Source organism: Cygnus olor, chromosome 1 (genome assembly GCF_009769625.2).
Source record: "Cygnus olor isolate bCygOlo1 chromosome 1, bCygOlo1.pri.v2, whole genome shotgun sequence".
NCBI classification, from domain to species: domain Eukaryota; kingdom Metazoa; phylum Chordata; class Aves; order Anseriformes; family Anatidae; genus Cygnus; species Cygnus olor.
Genome location: NC_049169.1, coordinates 77,077,158 through 77,097,259, shown reverse-complemented (window position 1 = coordinate 77,097,259; position 20,102 = coordinate 77,077,158). Strand labels below are relative to the sequence as shown.

General features: G+C 40.6%; 1 protein-coding gene across 2 annotated transcripts in view; it reads left to right on the top strand.

Moving 5' to 3' along the window:
* The window catches only part of ST8SIA1 (ST8 alpha-N-acetyl-neuraminide alpha-2,8-sialyltransferase 1), a 135,414-nt gene extending 115,830 nt beyond the window's left edge, over positions 1–19,584 (top strand). For both annotated transcript variants that reach the window (XM_040545209.1, XM_040545208.1), the window contains one exon: positions 11,280–19,584. In XM_040545209.1, the coding sequence (XP_040401143.1) occupies positions 11,280–11,766 (487 nt within the window). In that variant the 3' untranslated portion in view covers positions 11,767–19,584. The remainder of the gene's footprint in view (positions 1–11,279) is intronic.
* The last annotated feature ends 518 nt before the right edge of the window (positions 19,585–20,102 follow it).

The following is a 20,102-nucleotide window of genomic DNA, read 5'->3' as shown; positions in this document are numbered from 1 at the left end:
AGTCATTTAGTATTAATGTGATTGTCAGAAGTCCTTGGATAGAATTTCTATTGTAATTCAATATTAATTGCTCTGAGCATTAAAGAAAAGGAGCTTATTTTTTGTGCTGTCTGAATCTGAAAGAAATCTCCTTAATTCTGTAGAAGATGGAACTTGTTTTCCTTAATCATTTGAACATGAACACCTGTAACAGCTGGTGTTCTTTGGGTTTCAGAGAGACAAGTAAGCTTGATGGAGTACAAAAAAAGGAGTTTACAGCTTGATTGTTGTTTCACATACAGCACTTGTTGGGAAGGTACTTACCATCTCCTCTAAAACCCATGCAGTGTCACTTCAATCTAGCTCCTGTTGTAGTAATATTTTGATACATCCTTGAAGGGAATTGATGCGAAGACCTCTGTCAAACAAAAAGAAATGAAACTAGAGCTGGATGTATTTTTTACTGACGAAAACTTCCCGATAGTATAGTTTAAGTTGTCCCCAAGCAATTTACAAAATCAGGCTGAGCAGTTTCAGCTGAATGACATAGAGCTTGGTTCAGAAAACTGCCCAAGGCAGATGTATTTTATGTGAGAGGCAAATAGTCACCTCAGTCACTGAAGTTGTGTTAGGTCCAAGTTCAGTTTCCTTTTCTGTCTCTTATCTGGTAGGAGGTAGTCCTAACTATCAGGAAAGGGGTATGCAAGGTTTTCTTGCCTGGTATTTAAGAATATGAGAAGGCAGGACAACACCTGTGTTAGTGTATTATGTAAAATAAGAGACATAGCACTTACAGATATGTGACACAGGAAGAACACGGACTGCATTTACAAAGCTGCTCCTATATAATGTAGTTTGAATGCCACTGATCCTTCTCTGGCATTTGAAAACAAAAAGAATAGTGAGTTAAGTGTTTTGTTCCACTCTTCTCCACAAATGCGGAGAGGGCTGTAAAGTAGTCAGGGACAAGAACTGCCTTTCAAAAGTATTACTCTTCTCCTAGCAAACTAAATTCATTTCCTGCTACCTTAAAGGAAAAAAAAAAATTATTTTTTAATTTATTAGAATTTTTACTTCTTTTACGCTGTACCTCCTTTGAATTAAGTTAATGAGGAGAAAAAGATGAAGGAATTCTAGCACTTTCAAAAATATCAGAACAGTTGAAGAGATTAGCAAAAGCTCCAGCGTATTTCAGCTATGTGTACTGTGCTTCTTTTTGTTGAGAGTGTTCTAGTTATTGCAATTTAAATTGAGTACAGGCTGTACTACCAGACAAGGAGAAACCTTGTCAGTTTAATCATGTTGAAAAGGAATTTAAGCAGCATTCTTGGCATTAAACACCATGCGTCTTAGAAAATATATCTGGATGATTACTCAAAATAGTGGACTCTCCAACACATGCCATACTGGAAGGACAGTGCTAGGATCTGTCAAGCCTTAAGAAAAGGTAAAATAAAGTTGACATCACTAAACGGGAAAAGAAAAGGGAGATTACTGGAAACAGAAACATCCTACCAAAAGCTGAAGTTGTTTCCAAACAAAGGAATTGGAAATTATTATAATTTCTGGCTGATTAAATATTAAATATTAAATATACGTATATGTATGTGTGTGGCAGGCAGAAAAACTTTTCAAAAGCAACTAACTAGAGGAGTTAAAATCTAATGCTAAATCCTCCTTGCAGCAACAGCACGAGCCAAAAAAGCAAAAAAAAACCAACAACCCCATCCCCACCTGCCATAATATGTGTATAGTCAATTGATGATAGGTATAAAAGAACTGCTTAGAGAAGACACATCCATTGCAGAAAGGCTGTTATGAATTATTTACACTTATGCTCTCTGCGGAAGAAACTGAGGACATTCCCTGTGCCAATAGGGAGACTCAGCAAGCTGAAACTGACGTAACTGAGGTTGAAACTCAGTAAGTTTGCCGAGGACACCAAGTTTTGGGGAAATGTCGATCTGCCAGATGGTAGGAAGGCCCTGCAGAGAGACCTGGACAGGATGGGTTGGTGGGCAGAGGCCAATGTGATGTTCAACATGGCTAAGTGCTGGGTCCTGCACTTTGGCCACAACAACCCCATGCAGCGCTACAGGCTTGGGGCAGAGTGGCCAGAAAGCTGTGCAGAGGAAAAGGATCTGGGGGTGTTGGTCGATGCTCACCTGAACGTGAGCTGGCAGTGTGCCCAGGTGGCCAAGAAGGCCAATGGCATCCTGGTTTGTATCAGGAATAGTGTAGCCAGCAGGACCAGGAAGCTGATCGTCCCCCTGTGCTCTGCTTTGGTGTGGCCGCACCTCAAGTACTGTGTTCAGCTTTGGGCCCCTCAGTACAAGGACATTGAGGTCCTTGAACATGTCCAGAGAAGGGCTACGAAGCTGATGAAGGGCCTGGAACACAAGTCCTGTGAGGAGAGGCTGAGGGAACTGGGGTTGTTTAGTCTGGAGAAGAGGAGGCTCCGGTGAGACCTTATTGCTCTCTACAACTACCTGAAAGGAAGCTGTGGGGAGCTGGGGATTGGCCTCTTCTCGCAGATAACTAGTGATAGGACTAGAGGGAATGGCCTCAAGTTGCACCAGGGGAGGTTTAGGTTAGAAATTAGGAGACATTTCTTCTCAGAAAGAGTAGTCAGGCATTGGAACGGGTTGCCCAGGGAGGTGGTGGAGTCACCGTTCAAGGAAAGGTTGGACCTGGTGCTTAGGGACATGGTTTAGTGGGTGACATTGGTGATGGGGGGATGGTTGGACCAGATGATCCTGGAGGTCTTTTCTAACCTTAATGATTCTGTGATTCAATGCTTCTATGCTTCTAATTACGTGAAAGTAAACAGCAGGACTGGACTCACCCATGAGTACTGAAGGAACAGTAGTGTGTGTTTCCTTACTTAAAACTGTCTTGGTGCTTGCAGATAAGTAGGTATCAAAGGAACGTTGATGTTTAAAAATAGTTCAAATAGGTCTGTAAGCCTGATATTTGTACCAACCTAATTGGTACAGACTGTATTTTAAGATATTATTAGTGAACATATGGATAAATGTACATGCTCTTGTGGAGAGTCAGCACTGTTGACTCCAAGGGAAATTTTAGCATGTAAAACTTTTAGAGTTCTTGAATAGATCACCAAGTATGTGGATAAGGATTGTCTATAGCCAGTAGATAAAGTCTATTTGAATTTTCAAAAGGCTTTTGACAAAGGAATCGAGGCAATCATGTTGTAAGAGAGAAGGTACTGGTAAAATAATTGGTTACAAGGATGAAGAGAAAAAAAATATTAGGCAAGTACTTGGAAGAAAGATTCACTGGGCTTACTACACAGATAAACTATACCTGTATCAGAAAACCTTCTGAGCTGAAAATGCTTGTCTGTGGATGGACTTCAAATTTACTTGTCATGTTCTTACTCTTCCCTAGGTGTTCATGGATGAGTTGCAGAGTAAAGGGTAGGTGCTTTCAAAGATCTAGTGTGCAGCAAATCAACACATCACAAACATTTGTTGAAAGCCTTGAGAAACATCTCCCAATGTTTCTAGGCAGAATTGAACAGCACCAGAATTGTGGAGAAATATTGCTGTAAATTGAGATTAAATGAAAGTGAAGTATTTTTTTTCTTCAGAAGGGACATTTTGAAAGCTCACTGAAGCTGGTGCCTTCAAAGTGTAGGGGCACCTGCAGTCCTTGGACAGGCTTGAATTCTTGTGGCTCATTTCTAGAGATTTTAATGATGGCATGGACTCTTGTGCCAAGATCTGGAAGGGGTTTCATTGTCTGTTGGATTGTCAGTGTTTGTTTCACTCTTTTTCCATCTTTTTGCTTTGTGTCTTCCATCTTTTTGCTTTGTGTCTGGCCTCCACTAATCTAACTGCTCCAGAGCTATTTGTCACCTCTTCTGCTTATATTCAGGTGACTGCAACTTCATTGCTCAGTAGCAATGCTCGTTGTCCCAGAGATGCCAGAACAGGTGAAGTTGCCTAGGGGAAGCAGCTAGTAAAGGAAATACTTTTGCAGGTTTTATAGTTTTGTAAATTGATTTTACCCTGTTTAAAATATTGTAGATTCATCCCATACTCTTGTGGCCTATGAACAACTAATTTTCAGACTTTTAGTTGACAATTCTTTAATACAGATCTTCACTCCAGCTGCAGGCAATGTGACATCACCTCAGGGACCACCAGTGATCCATATACTGTAGTTTACAAAACATTTCTTAGGTGATCATATATGTAAAACAACAACAACAACAACAACAACAAAAAACCACAGACAAACAAACAAAAACCCCAACTATCCTAGCTACAATTGTGTCATAATGCCTATCAAAGCATTTACTTCTTAAAATAATTTTTCTTCAATCTACACTTTTTGTTGCACAGGGCATCTTTAAGAAGAAACATTTTAATTCAAATATTGTTGGTTTTCTGTATTCAAATTTCTTTGGAGAGAGCTATAAGAGGTTGAAGAGAAGATATAGTTGAATGTCAGCTTCACTGACATACGAAAATTATTAATATGCTAAGGAGGTCATGATGTTAAAGGCTTAGTAAACAATCCAGTATACCTGCCAGAAAGTGTCCTCACTTATAAATTAGTCTTACATCACTGTAAACATAGACATAAAAATATATGTTTTATATTTAGGTTACAAAGCATTTAAGGCCAAAATGAACAGACAGGAAAGCTTAATGTTACTAACTTTGTATTTGCTGCAATGCTATAGCAGGCAGTGATCTCTTGAGACTCAAGTCTGGACAGCACTGGGGCTAGAGACCTAAAAGTACAGGGGATACTGCACTGTTCTTTTCCTGTTTGGTTGCTGTCTATAGACAGAGTGGACTGTTTTGGAGACTGCATGTTAATCAAGAGTAAATTTTCCAAAGACTGTATTTTCAATATTTTTATGAGGTAATCCTAAAATCTCTGGAGAGAGAGAGAGAAAGGAGGAAACAAAAAAGAGGAAACAAAAGTGATCAGGCCAAATTTATTCTAGAACTTAAGGGAAGGATAGCAGAAATGGCTTTGCTATAGGATTTGTGTTCTGTTGGAGTTCTGTTTTCCTTTAAAACCTGAGAAAAAGTATGATCTGATTATGTTTCTTCTCACAGGCTCACTCTGGCATGCAGTCCAGTAAAATTGAATGCTAAAGATATCAGGCTTAGTTCTGTAACTTTTTTTTTCTAGTTGATTTCTTTGGTTCTCATTTCAATGGTTTTCTCATTCTCCAGACTTTCAGTTGTAAGTGCTGTGAAATATTCCGAAGATTTAGAAATACTAGGGAGCAATTTCATTTCTACAATGCAAGTAGTTTACAGTCATACTGTTCTGCCTATCCTTTTATATTATTTCCACTTCTGTGTGACTATAGCAGCCGCAATCTTCAAAGAGTCAAACTAAGATGAACAGCTCATCTTTTGAAAGCTAAGATTCAAACTGTCAGGCAACAGAATGGATTGATGTTTAGCTCTACTGGTTTTGGAAAGAGTAGCTATTAAAAGCACATTCTAATTTGAGTTGGCAGAATGAGGATCACACACAGTCCCAAAATACCAGTGAACACTGATTTTAATGTTTCGTTGCTTTGGTGTATAGGATAGCTCTATGTTCATTGAAAAATAGAGTCAGCTTTCCCTTGGCACTATATATAGTATTCTCAGCATGACAGTGTAAAAGCAGTAATTGGTGGAGGTTTAGAAAAAAATACCACAACACTAATTAATACGGAATCCAGTCCTATGATGAGCTTGCATCTTCAAAGGGATTAGAGTCTACGTCTGCAATGTCTAACTGGACTTGGAGTGCATCAGATTATTCTGAAGGCCATTTGGTAAGGACAGCATGTCGTTAAAAAACAGCCCATCTGAGAAAGATGTATTCTGCAGTCACTGTTGAAAGAGTGTGTCTCCTTGCTTTGGGGTCTTTGGAGCTGATGGTAGGAGTGAACGTAATCCCCGAGCTGGAAAAAAGCCATTGAAAAGGTGTGCAGAAGGAGAATCAGGCTAATTTGTTTGATTTTAATCTTTGGGAGCAGAGATGAGAGCATAGCACAGGTTCATCAATGTTGGAAGCCTCTGTCCATATGAAAGAGGAGGCAGCATGGAGTCTTGGCAAGCTGTGTGTAAGGGATGAAGTAAAGTGAGTTCTGGGAGGAAGGAGCATCTTCACTGAGAGTCTGAGTGGAAGATTTTCTGCCTTTGAGTCTGTAAAGGTCAATCAGGTGTGGGAGGGAGGAGAGCAAAGGGAAAGGAAAAGATGGGAATAGCATCACTCCACCAGTGTGGTCAGTTCTCAACTGGGTGACCATGCTGCTTGTGGAGGGGGACCCACAGTGAGAACAGGGGAGAGCTCCTCGTGCTGAGACCATTTGAAATGAAATTAGGCAAAGTGTAGGGATCTACCACCAGAATAAAAGCTCCTGTATTGATGAAGAACATTTAGCATCTCTGATTTTACTGATTTAATGATCAGTCTTTATGATTGATCTTGTTACTTCATACCATTCCTAACCACTCTCAAGTGCATTGCATGCCTGATTTTTTTTTGTTGTAGTTTTATTTGAAACTCTGAGCTTCCACTGAGATTGGAGCTGGTTTTGCCACTGACTTTAATGGGATTATACTGAATCTTAAGTAAGGTAGCTTTCCCTAGGCTAAGTAAACAAGGGTTTGTATAGTTGGGGAATTTGGGATAAAATGAGAAATAGGGTGAATTAATGGTACTTTAAGTGCTTGTTTCTGGCTTCCTGTGTGGACAAGTAAAATAGTCTACCTTGCATGTAATGCATGCCTAAAGTGCCTATGTGGAGAATAGGTGCGCGGCAACCAGTGTGCTGTTAATTCAGGCACAATCCATGGTTTAGTAACATTGGCTACAAAAGCCCTGAAGGGGTGAATAGTCAAGAAGTGCATGATATGAATGAATGTGTAGGGCATTAAAGGGGGCACCGCTATCTGAAAGCACAAAAGCACTCAGAACTGAGAGCAGTAAACTCTTGTGTCACAGCGGTATGGGTTCAAATGTGTGCTTGCAAGCTGACTCATGACACCAGCTGTAAGCATATTCCAACAGCTGCAGCAAATTGCTTAATCATTCCTGGCTAATGCTGACATCAAATTATCTAAATAATATTTGTAAGGTTATCCCTTGCCATAGGGATGAACACACAAGTCTTTATGGGCCTTCTGCTCTATTCCCCTGAGTTCTATTTATCTTAATTCTAAAATAATACATTATTTCGTTGGCATTTGAGCTGCTGCTCCCTTCATAGATTTTTTTTTTTTTTTTGTAAGTCAACTTGCAATTAATCCAGAATGCTGAACTTGTGACTTTGCAGATGCCAACACAGTAAGTGACTGAGATATCATCATAGGCATGAGACAGTGACTCTCAGGGGAGATGAAAAAGAAACTGAGATGCGAGAAAATGCTGCCATTATTAGCTGCAAGTAGGTTAGCTCAATATCACTGCAGCAAGTTCTTTGTGGTTATGGAAGTCATGTCTTAGTACCAGAGAGCAGTCATGTCCCAAATACCTGCTAGAGGACATCAATAAGAACATTAAAAACAGATTAAAAAACAAAACAAAACGAAACACTTAATGCTCTTAAGTCTTTGATTGTACTGTCTTAACAATGCACTGTCTCTGGCAGTTTTCTCTTGGATGCATTGTTCTCTCTGCAAAAGTAAACCACATCTGAGGGAACCTTACAGCTGGTATAAAGGAATTTGTTTTTTCTTGTATCTATGCAGCTGTGCCTACATGTGCCTGTTGCAAGTTGTGCTTTTTAAGTTGATCTGTCTTATGGAACTGACAGCAAAAATGTGTTGCTGAGGATTTCATGTGCTTGCTTGCCATTACTGCATGTAGCGGAAGGGAGGCGCCCAGGCTGAGCAAGCTGTGATCTGCTTTCACCACTGTTCACAGTCATTGTTGCCTCTCTGGGCTGCTGTCAAGCTGCTGGGACACATTACTGCAAATTTCTGAACAGCTCTTGTCTTCTTCAGGTGCTGCTCAAGGCTCGGGAGATTCCAGCTCCAGTTTTATCTAAATGTTGGCAACCTGCCATGTGTTTATAGGAGCTTGACTGCAGAAGGTCAGAGGATGACTTTGAAAGCAGTTTCACTGCTTCTTGCTCAGAGCCAAATTGTCGTCTGAGATGCACTCTTGCACAAGGGGCTGGATCATTTGACAGGTTTATTTTGAAGACCCATGAATGCAGAGGAACTGCACAGCTGCCGCTGAGAATACTGAATGTTCAAAACATGTAGGATAGAGGCAAGCAGACATGGACTGGAAGTTGAACAGAGAAGCACCAAGGCAATGAAGAGACTGGAGCACCTTTCCTATGAGAAGAGGCTGAGAGAGCTGGGACTGTTCAACCTGGAGAAGAGGAGGCTCAGAGGGTTCTTATCAGTGTGCGTAAATACCTGAAGGGAAGATGCAGTGAAGATGGAACCCAGGCTCTTCTCAGTGGTGCCCACCGCCAGAACAAGAGGCAATGGGCACAAACTGGAACACAGGAGGTTCCACCTAAACACCAGGCAGTACTGCTGTGCTGTCTGGGGGAGGGAGCACAGGCACAGGTTGCCCAGAGAGGCTTTGGAGCCTTCCTCCGTGGAGAACTTCAAAAGCCACCTGGACGCGGTCCTGGGCAGCCTGCTCTGGGTGGCCCAGCTTGAGCAGGGGTTGGACCAGATGGCCTCCACAGGCCCTTTCCAACCTCAACCCTCCTGTGATTCTATGAAACTCTAACTAGGAACCAGTGGCCAGGCAAGGATTGGCAGAAGGGAGGGTGTCTATGTGCCCATCCGGATGTGAGGACTGTACCAGGATGGCAGCATTCATGCCAGGTCAAGCAGGAAGAAACCATACCATCACGCTCACGCATATGCCTCAGAGCTGATCAGATGCAGAGGAAAAGCCTGTCTGGTCTCTCTGTCCTCGTTGTCTGCTGAGAAGGATGTGGTATTGTGCCCCAAAAGCCACTGCTGGAACGGGATTGCCTGCAGGACCCTCTGTCTGCATTGGTTATTAAAGGAAAATGTGCTTGAGCTTCAAGTACAGTATCTTAAAACTTCTCAATGTGTAGCATTTGTCCCCAGATTTCTCAGTCTCTAAGCAGCCTGTGAAAAGTCAGAAAGCTGGACAGAGCTCCTATTTTTACAAAAGGGGAACAGAAAATATCATTTGCTTCTGATATCTCCCCTCATGAGGAGCGCAAGATGGGCAGCAGCTTTTTGGCTGTTCTAGGCTATCAGACAAGCCATAATCAGCATGTTTTATGCTTGTGCATGGGCTCCTGGCCACCTGTGTAATGTCCGTCTGTTGAACTGGGCATGACGCCTGCCAACGTGGCAATCTAGATCACTTGAAAAAGGCACGGTTTTCCAGGAAGCGGTGTTCCTGAAGGGTGGCCTGCAATTACGCGACAAATGCCATCCCTCCTGCATGAATTCCCCCCTATGCACCGTTATCATAGCAGTGCCATTCACTTCTTGTTACTTCTAAGGTATTTTGGGAAATTCGTGTAGAATAAATGTAAATTTGTTGTGGCAATGATGGCAAATGAATATTCAGAGACAGTCCCTGTCCTTCTATAACTGTATCTGAGCATTTTAAATGTATTCATCTTAGAGATGCACAGTGCTTTGCTGTGAATAGTAAATTTGCTGAATAATGCAGCTTTAGAATAACCATATCTATTTGTCATCTGAAGTGAAAGTTGTTAACCAGCTGTAAGTGGGAAAGGACATGATGAAACCGGCTTCCAGGACTGGCGGAGGGGCTGTCTCTTTTCCCCTCCACCAAAGAGAAAGGACCCCATTGCTTCAAGACAGTGGGAGTTGCGTGCTCAAGTTCCCTGTGTTGTGAAAGGAAGTTTGAACCTGCATCTCCCACCGCCCAGTGGGCTCCCCGCATCATGGAGAGTGATACTCCGAAAGCCTGCTACAGACCCTATTCTACCTTTTATAAACAATTAGAGAGTTATTAGGACAGGGTCTGAGTGTATAAGTGAATATTGAAAATATTAAGCTAGAGATTATTTTCCCCTTCGGTGACTGTGTGTCCTGATGACAATGGAACAGCTTTGCTAGGATTGGCCCAACTCCTAGACCTGATGATCTGACAGGGTGTTCTGCTGCTCTTATGGTAAATGCTGTTTGGGGGAACACTTAGTTAAAGGTCTGAGAGGGTCCATACAAGAAGGCAGAGCCAGACAATGATTTTTTGCCAGGGCACCTTGGTCTTGGCTGGCATTCTACTTATCTTATCTCTTTCTACAGAAAAGAATGCCAAATTCAATGTTATGAAATTATTATTATTTTTATTATTGTTATTATTATTTAATTTATTATTATTATTTGCTTTGTATGTTCAGGTTGAATCAATTTCTTTGAAGGGGCTTTAAGTTAGCTGCTCCATGCAGTAGGAGCTGGTCTGTAGAGAAGAACAGTTAGTAATGAAGATCCATGCAGATCTCAGAGGGTTTGCTTCAGAACAGCTCTACTTTAATTCTACCTGAAGGAACTTGTGGCAAATCAGGAGACCAAATATTGCACTTTGAAAATGTCAACAAAACCTTTTCCACTTACTACGAATATTTTGAGTTTGCTGCCAGAGCAAAGACTTCCAAGAACCTGACGTGTTCATGAGACATTTCTATGCTGTTGAAGCTGTATTTTTTGTTGGCAATTGCATCAGCTGTAATTTTATCTGGTGCTTGTTGTGGTCATCTGGTATCCTATTCAAACCCATGTATCATGACCTACTTGTGCTTTGAAGAGTACATGGATTCTGGAGAGGAAGCAGGTAATCAAGGGTGAATCATAGTGAATTTCTCATGCAGAGGTGTTCTCTAGCATAGCCCACACCTCAGGACAGCAAATGCTCTGGTTACTTAACAAGTTTGTGCTTTAGGTATTGGATTTTACCTGTCACTCTGGTGACAACTCTGTCAGTTACTTCCAATGGTGCTTATTCAGGGTACTTTAATATTTTACTGAAGGTGGTTTATTTAGTGTCAAACATCAGTGAAGGCCTTGGTGTGTGTGCACAGTCTACAGTTTCCTGCCAGATGTCATATGTATCTTGGTATGTCCAGAAGTACATGGCAAGGAAAGGTTATATTCATGATAAAATACTGTTTCTGGACTAAACAAATTACTGAATTTTGTCAGGACTTTCTCTGGGTTCAGGAAAGATGTGCAATGAACTACAAATCTGTGTATGAAGAGCAGCTCGTAGCTGGATTTTGAAACAAGCAGAAAAAGTTTTGTGTTATCAACATGCTTTTCTCTCTTGTTTTACAGGTTCCAGAATCTGCTTTGGTCTCGAAAAGCATTTGTGGACAGTGTGAAGGTGTATAATCACAGCTACATCTACATGCCAGCCTTCTCGATGAAGACAGGGACAGGACCCTCCCTACGTGTCTACTACACCCTGGAAGACTTCGGTGCCAAGCAGGCGGTGCTTTTTGCCAACCCCAATTTCCTGCGTGACATTGGCAAGTTCTGGAAGAGCAAAGGTATCCATGCCAAACGGCTTTCCACAGGACTTTTCCTAGTCAGTGCCGCCCTTGGTCTGTGTGAAGAAGTAACAATTTATGGCTTCTGGCCGTTCTCAGTGGACCTGCACGGGAAGTTTATTAGCCATCATTACTATGACAATGTCTTGCCTGATTCTGGATTTCATGCCATGCCGGAGGAATTTCTACAGCTCTGGTTCCTTCATAAAAGTGGTGTACTGAGAATGCAGCTAGAACCATGTGAGGACCCTTTAGTCCTGTCTTCTGCCTAAGGATTGTAGCAGTCAGTTTGGAAGATCCAATAGTTTTTAATTTCCATGCTCTCCAACAGAGAGTTCTGTTTTTCTGTTGATTTTTTTTAAAGGGAAGATAATCACGGATCTGCATGGACCGTACAAATGCTACTTGAAGGCCAAATGGAATACGTCCTTAATGTATAGTGTTTTATGGAACTGGGGTGGGGGGAAACAAATCTCTCCATCAAGTCCATTCAGCAGTATTGTGAAAATAATGTCATAAGCGACACAGCTGAACTTTCTGGGTGATATTTTTAAATGACCAGTGTAAAAAGGGCATTAAGGCTCGGAGAGAAACAGGGCCACCCGCAAGCTTTTGCTGACAGTGCCAAATATGACTGTCTGTACAAAAATCCATTTCATTCCAGACTGGCTCCTCATACAACTTCCTTTTTTTTTCTTTATTTTCCTCTGTGTGTGTGGAGTGGGGTGGGGGGCGGGGGTGGCTATAGAGGAAAGTGTGTGTGTTGTCAAATTTCTTTGTTTCTTTCTTTTTCCTTTTTTTTTTTTTTTTTTTTTTTTTCCAATGGAAGAAAGGGGAAAGGTGTGAAAGCCAGAGGAGCTGAGTACCATCAGCTCCTCCAAAAACTTCGGAGAGTGAAGGGTGTCAAGAATCTGGTAGAAGAATGTCCTGGGAATGTCCTGCTACTGAGAATGGATGTACCTCCCTGTTGTAGGCTTTATCAGTATAGTTTAGGTCATTGCACTTTTAGCTATGCTAATGCTATGCTATGGGCAAGAGCTGACTAAGGGAAATTGGTTTGAAAATAAAACTTGTGTTACAAAAGCAGAGGTGAAGTGCAACCAGATTTCAGTTGACCTGCTGCAAGATTTCCACAGTGACTTTTGTAGCAGGGATTGTTCCTGGCCTGTTTTGTTGTCCAGCCTTTGGGATTAATTCTGTATTCATTTGGGCTCCAGATGTTCACTGAATATCAAGGGGATATGAGGTGTTTAGTGGAATGCAGAATGAGGTTCTCCGTGTGCTTATAGCAGAAAAACTGCAGAAATGAATGTAAGTGTCATTTAAAATGAGCTGAAACTTTGAAAATCCTTTCTCTTTGTGCAACTAGCTCTTCTGTTTGGATTGTAACATTAGCCTTAAAGACTTGTACTTTTCTTGCAAGATTGTGTCTTGTTAAAGAGAGTCTGAAAAATAAAACAGCCTTTGGGAGCACTGAAAAAATACATAGCCAGCAAGAAAAAAACAAAAACCAACCAAACAAAAAAGAAACACACAAGGAAAAAGCAGGCACTTACATAATGTTGCTGCCTTTCTCCTCGCAATCAGTGAGTTACGTAAGTGTGCACATTGCACTCCGGCTGCTCCGGTCAGTGCAGTGCCTAAAGGACTGTTTTATTTTTGGGTATTACTTGGACAGCGGATGATCCTATTGCCATGTAAATGAGAAATCTTTTGGTTTGTTTGCTTTGGTTTAGCACTGTAGGACAAGAAGAGAAAACAAGATCAGTCCACAGTGCAATTTCAGCTGCAAGATGTTATCACCATTAACTTTAAAATCCAAACTAATGTTCTCTTTTTTCTACTTCTATCATTAGTAGCTGAAATTCTAGTCAGTGTTGAAACAACAGAACTGTCATCAGGTTTCCACAACAATTTCCTCTGCTACCTGTTTTAGCTCCAAAATGCTAGTGTTTTGGGGGATGTGTCCTATCATATGTTAACAACCTCTCTCTTTGTAGACTACCAGCTGCAAGTTATATAGATATAATTAAAAAAAAAAAGGCAAAAACCTTGGCTCTTCTTTAAATATGAATAATTTGACTATCTATGTAGGACACTGAAACAAACAAACAAAATTACTGTTTTGCTTTTTAAATGTTTCAGAATAAAATCTTTCTAAATATGAATATTCCAAGCATAAAGTGGGCATTGTTCCACAGGATTACAGTGCAGTTCTAAACTGCAAAGTGGAGGTTTGGATTAAATGCTGTTTTAGAGATTGTTCTGATAAAATCTGAATGTGCTTCTATAACCCATTTTATTACTGTCCACTTTTGCTTATGCTTTTTTAAAAGTACTATTAACAGACCAATAGCACATCATTTGATAATTCATTCACTTGGGTTATATTTATCTTATCTATAATGTGGATACTCAGCGAGAAAGGATTTGAAAGCAAAATATTTTCTTTACTGGCAAATTTTTACTGAGCTGCCTTTCTTGAAGAACAGGTGCCTATATGGTTTTTATTAGATGTATCAAGCGTTGCACTTCCTGGTGCTTTAAAGATGTTATCTGTGAGAACAACTGTCAAAATGTGGTGTTTTAAGATGGCACTTCAGAAGGATGACAGTATTTCCTTGGGGTTGCAGGGGAATGAGGAGAGTAGTGAGAACTGTCCCTCTGCTGAGCACCGTTTGGCATTTGTACCAGTGCTTGGGAATTCAGTTCTGAACCTCTCTGATGGTTACCCAGCACTTTGGAAATCTTTTTTTCCCATGTTCTGGGAAAATAATCTGAGTAGTAGAAGAAGAGAAAGTGAGGATTTTCGTAGGAATGACTTCATACTCAGTGCAGTATTTCATAACATCTGTCTTGTTTATGTGCAGCCAGTGCCCTGGGTATCCGGGGCTGTTTTATTCCCCGTCTCTGTAAGACTGAAGCAGACTGAACCTGTAGCCTGTGGTCTTTGTGAGTCTCTTTTGATGTCTGCAATACCGAGGTTTGCAAGATGATAGGTTTAAAAAAATCATGGGGACAGAAGAGACCCAAGCTGTGTGTGATAAGTGTGGCTGGTGTTGCAGAAATCAGTAATTCTCTCTGTATTTGCATTTACCTATAGTGAATATAACTGCATCGTAAAATGACAACCTTATTTATCAGGGAAGTAAAGGCTTCAAGGATAAATAATTTTCTGTAACTTGCAGAAAACTGTCAACTTAGGAAAGAAGAGAATCAAAAATAAATGTCCCTTTTGTGAGCAAGTCTACAGTGTGAGCTCAAAAAATACCTGTTTTAGTTGGCTGATTTGTCAATCCATGCAGATACTGGCCAGCAAGGAGGCTTTTACCCTGCAAGTAAAAATGGGATACAGGAGGGTACTGTAAGCATTTTGTGGCAAGAGCAGTCACAGCGAAAATGAAAAAACATCTGGGAATGTGAGAGTGGCAGCTGCCTGACAGAAATCTTGGAGTTAATGCACTGCACCCTTTCTGTTGCTTAGGGTGAGACTTACCTGGTTTAAGTCTAGGGGATGTGGATCACGTGTACAGGATCATTGATATGAAATGTGGAATTACATGTAAGGGATTGAAATAGTATCCCATTTTGGGAGGAAGGCTACACCACAGGATAAGACTGTACTTCTGTTCAAGCACAGGTGCAGTCAGACCCAGGAGGCTAACATAGGCATTAACCAAGAGAAATCAGCATCTCACAATTATAGCAAACTTTGGACAGAGTAATTATATTCTGGCATTTTCCTATTGATTGATTTCAGCCCATTTATAGTAGTGCCCTTAAGTCTTGTGTTGCTATATTTTCATAGAATCATAGAATGGCTTGGGTAGGAAGGGACCTTAAAGATCATCTAACTCCAACGCCCCTGCCATAGGCAGGGAGGGATGCCACCCACTAGATCAGGTTGGCCAAGGCCCCATCCAGCCTTGCCTTCAAGTGAATTTTCCTTGAATTGAAATCTTAATTTTGTTGGTGAAATTCCCCGCTTTAGCGCCTTTACTTCTACTACTAGCCACTGAATTTCTCTGGTAGTGTAGCTAGAGCTGCACAAGTCTGTGCCAGGTTAAAAGCTACTGAAATTCATCTTCAATAAAAACTAGTTTGGGCTTGCCAAACAATTTGTTAAGGTTCTTAGTTATTAATTTTATCATAGAGGTGCCAAGATACAGAAATGTTGGAATCATTGCACTGCATAGGAAGTACTGCCACCTGTTTGTAAGATGAATGAATTAAATCCCTTTACAAGAACTGTGCATGGGGGATATTTGGCACTGAAATCACTCTAGGCATAATCTTTTTGGGTACTTGTATGTTTTTGAGTAAAATAAGGCCAATGTATAAACTTGTTCTAAATCTATGTAAAACTCCTCCTTTCTGTTTATTATGAATATTCTGAAGCTCACTCTAAAACAGATAATCCAGCAGACTAAAATCATAGAAAATGATTATATGTGCTCATGAGAATAAAAATATTTATAAATTTTGCACAGGCCTTTCTAAAATTTAAAGGACTCTTCTTCGTGAATGCTGTATTTCTGTATTTTTGCTGATATGAAAATTATCAAGTTTGGGGTGAAACAACTACAAAAGTCAAAGGTCCAAGCCTTTTTTACAGCTTAACTTCTCTAGAATATATAAATATTGGCTTTTTTTTTTTTTTTTGGCTCGAATACTTTCACTGTTTGTTTCACCTGTGACATTGGAGTGGTGTCACAGAATCATAGAATCATTCAGGCTGGAAAAGACCTCTTAAGATGTCTAGCCCAACCTTTAACCAAGTACTAAATCCCACCACTAAACCACTCTACTAAGTTCTATATCTACACATTTCTTGAAGACCTCCAGGGATGGTAACTCAACCACTTCCCTGGGCAGCCTGTTGCAGTGCTATACAACCCTTTGAGAAAAGAAATTTCTCCTAATATCTGACCTAAACCTCCCCTGGTGCAACTTGAGGCCATTTCCCCTCATCTGTTGTAACATTCACTGCTGAGTTTGCATCTTTGTAGAAACTGAAGCTAAGCAAAGAATCTGCTGTTTTAAACTGAATCTCTGTACTGTGGTAGTTGCATAAAATCCTCCATACATATTCATGGAACTGGCTTAATATTTGGCTCACTCTATCCCCTAATTAACAATGAGAATAGGAGTGAGGAAACTTTTGATCTAGAAATGAGGACGGTGAAGGAGGTGAATGCTATCTCACCATTTGCTGCCTGCTTTGGTTCTCTTCTTTAGCCTGACAGATTAGTAAGTGTTGGAACAAGTCCAGGTTATACAAAGGATAAGCAGTTCCTGAAGAGCTGGATGAGGATGGAAAAAATGAAGATCACATCAGTGGTGTAACAAATTGGACTGTAGCAATTTTTGATAAAGATCCCCAGTTCTAAGCAACTTTAGAACATTTTGTTTTGTTAATGACTGTGAAAAATGGACTACCTATGACCTACCTAAGGTTTTCTGCAGGATGGCAGCAAAGCAAAATGAGATGGCAGCTATTGCTGTGAGATAGGGAAAATTATTAAGCAGAAAAGGAAATACAATGGAAGTATGATGGCAAAGAGTCCATCTTTCTCCTCTCTCCTTCCATTCCCCTCGAAACAAAAGTATAATGGACTATTATCCTGAGTCACCATCTCCTTTTTGAAAGGATACGGTGAGATTTCTGTTAGATGATGTTTCTTACTAAAAAAACAACAACATCAAACCTTGTCCAGAAATGCCCAGTCCCGTGCTCTGTGGCTATTTAGGGGATATTCTGGTGGCTGTGGCTCCACTGGTGTGCTGTGACCTCTGTAATGGGATCTGCATCTAATATCATGTGTTCCCTTCAGACCTCCATCTGGGATCATCTTGGTTTGTATTTATGCCCCAGGTCATCCTAAAGGACCTCTTTGCCATCTCCTTCCTGCTGACCATCCTCATTGGGCTTAGAAGTGTGATTAAAAAAATCAGCCATGAAGTTAGCTAATATACTTTGTCATTTTGAACCATGTTTTCTTCAAAAGTGATTGATATATCCAACAAGAGTTAGCTGCAAGTTGCAAATATGACTTCTGTTAGGTGGTGATAATTCTATCACTGGTGAACAAAAAGAGAATGGAAGAAGGCTGTGTTTTTCTTACCAATTGTAGAATAACTTCTGTTCCGTGAATTCCCAGAATTTGTCATTTGGAATTTATCATATGTTTGACTGTTTAATAGTTTTTGAACAGAACAATTAGACCTAGTGGCCTGTTTGTTAAATATCAGCAAACTCATTTTTCTAAAGGAAATATAAATACCCAATAGGAGGCATAACCTATTCTCCCTAGCTGATATTTCCTTGGCAGCAACGAGAAGTTAAACAGTTACTTATTCCTCCCTGATTATTCATTTCCTTCATTTTTTATTACAGCAGGTTGAGCCCTAGTGTATTCAGCCTCTTTAGCTTAGTGCATAGACTTAAAAATGAATCTCGCTCTGTCTTTTCAGCTGTAAAAAAAGAGGTTACAAAAAAAAAAAAAAGTGTTCTTAATTGAAAATGGTTGCATGGGTTCTCTGCAGTCAGGAGAGAGATGGGCACCTCCAAGTGGTGATTCATGCTTTTCCTGAACATGGGCTGCATTTACTGAGGTCTCCATAGGATTGTGAAAACACCCCAACTGTGTTTGTAAGACTAAGTGGTGAAAGGCAAGACATAAGGATTTTTTTTTTGCCAGTGCCACACAGTTTGCTTATAAGCATATATTTCTGTGGCTTTGTTGGGCATCTACTGATGGGGAGCAGAGATCTGCTCCCCACAGCCTGCACAGAGGAGACCAGCCTGGCCTGAGGAGTTCAGCTGAGCGTTGAGTTCAGCAGCCGGTGGTGTTCAGCAAGTAGTCCTCGTGTGAGTCGGCAGGTACGGTCAGGACAGCATGGACTGCTGCCTGCGGCTGGCGCTAGGCAGTCACTGGAGTGGCTCCATTTGGATCTACTGTGGGTGCAATTCAGCAAGTGCCGTTGCAGAGCAGGTCCCAGAGGACTGCAAGGTTACCGTTCTTCTTCACAGCCAGAAGTGCTGGGCTTGCTGGAAAGGATCCATCTGGAAACCAGCCTGCTTCTCACCCCGAAACACTTTTGATCCCTGGCAAGTCTCAGAAGTTCCTATTAAAACGACATCTTAACATAATCCCCAGGTACTCCCTGCTGCTGTTGAGTCGGTTAGCATTTTGTTGAGATGAATATTTATCCTATTTTGGTTCCTCTAAGGCAAATTAAACGGTAGCACACAAACCACCTAGAATTTGCCGTGTTGTTTGGTGTCTTCACCTTTCAAGTTTCTTTTAGACTAGATATAACTGTTGTGAGTGAATCCAAAGCTGCTTAAGAAAGCAGCACCACAAATAATTGTTCTCTGGGTTTATGAATAAGCCTCTGTTCAATAAAACATGAAAGTACCTTTCGAATAGTTCATGGTGATTTCTAATTGTACATTCAATGAATTGTTTTGCTCAGATGGGGCCCATAGCAAAGATGAGTTGCCTCATTTTCTGCTTATTGGAAGGGGCAATTACAGAGGCATAATGTATTTTAAACTAAATTCTTAACAAGAAGCTAGGAAATCTACATATGCTATGAGAAGCTTTGTTTTTGTTTGATTACCTTTGTAGTAAAGGAAACATTTCACTAAAAGCAGATGCACAGAGGAATGGAGATTTTGATTGCAAAAATGTCATCTGGAGGACTGAGACCCAGATTTGAGTCTCTTGGGGATCTCAAGAGCAGGATCTCACTGTGCTGCAAGAGTGCTATAAGCTCATCTTCTTTTTATTCTCTGCATATGTGTATATATATATATATTTGTAGAAAATGCTTGAAAGCTTTATTTATCCCTATATTGAAAATAAATGCTCCTTTTTTTTTTTTTTTTTCTTTTTTCAAGAGTGTAGGTTTTCCTTTTAAATACTCATAGCATTTAGTGTGCTCAGCAAATCTGACCGAAGATGTCCACTTTATAGGATAAAGCTGTTTTGGAGTAGTCTGGCAGGGCTCCTGCAAACTTGCGTGTTGAGTGCTGCCTCTTGAATTGCAGAGTTTCAGCAGATGGTATGGAGTGTGTGGCACTGGCAAAAAAAAAAAAGATGTTAGTTGCAGCTCTGCCTGCTCAGCATCTCCTCTATCCTGAGTGGCTTTTGTCAGTTCTGTGAGGGCTCCTCAAGTGTGGACTTCAATCCTGAAGATCATATGTTGATCAGCTTTAAAGGACTGGGCTTTGAATGTGTTGGAAACTAAAATGAACATCGAAGTGTTCATTGAAACGAGTCTTCTGTGGTCATACGATACTGTTGCACTATCAGTATATTAAAGCCATTCTATCTGAGTATGAGACTTATATGTGTGAGGAGGACAGTGAAAGGTGAACATCTGATGATGCATAGGGCAAGGACTTCCAAAAAACACTGTTTTTATTTATATGAATAATGAAATCTCCATTGAGCCAATATTGAATTAGGTCAGCATTCAGTGCTCTTGAAATTACTACCCCATAAGCATTTTCAAAAATTCTTCCCTGTGCAGGCAGAAATAGGAGACTTTTGCTTTGTTCATGCTCTTCACCTTGTATTAAAAACAGACAAATATAAAA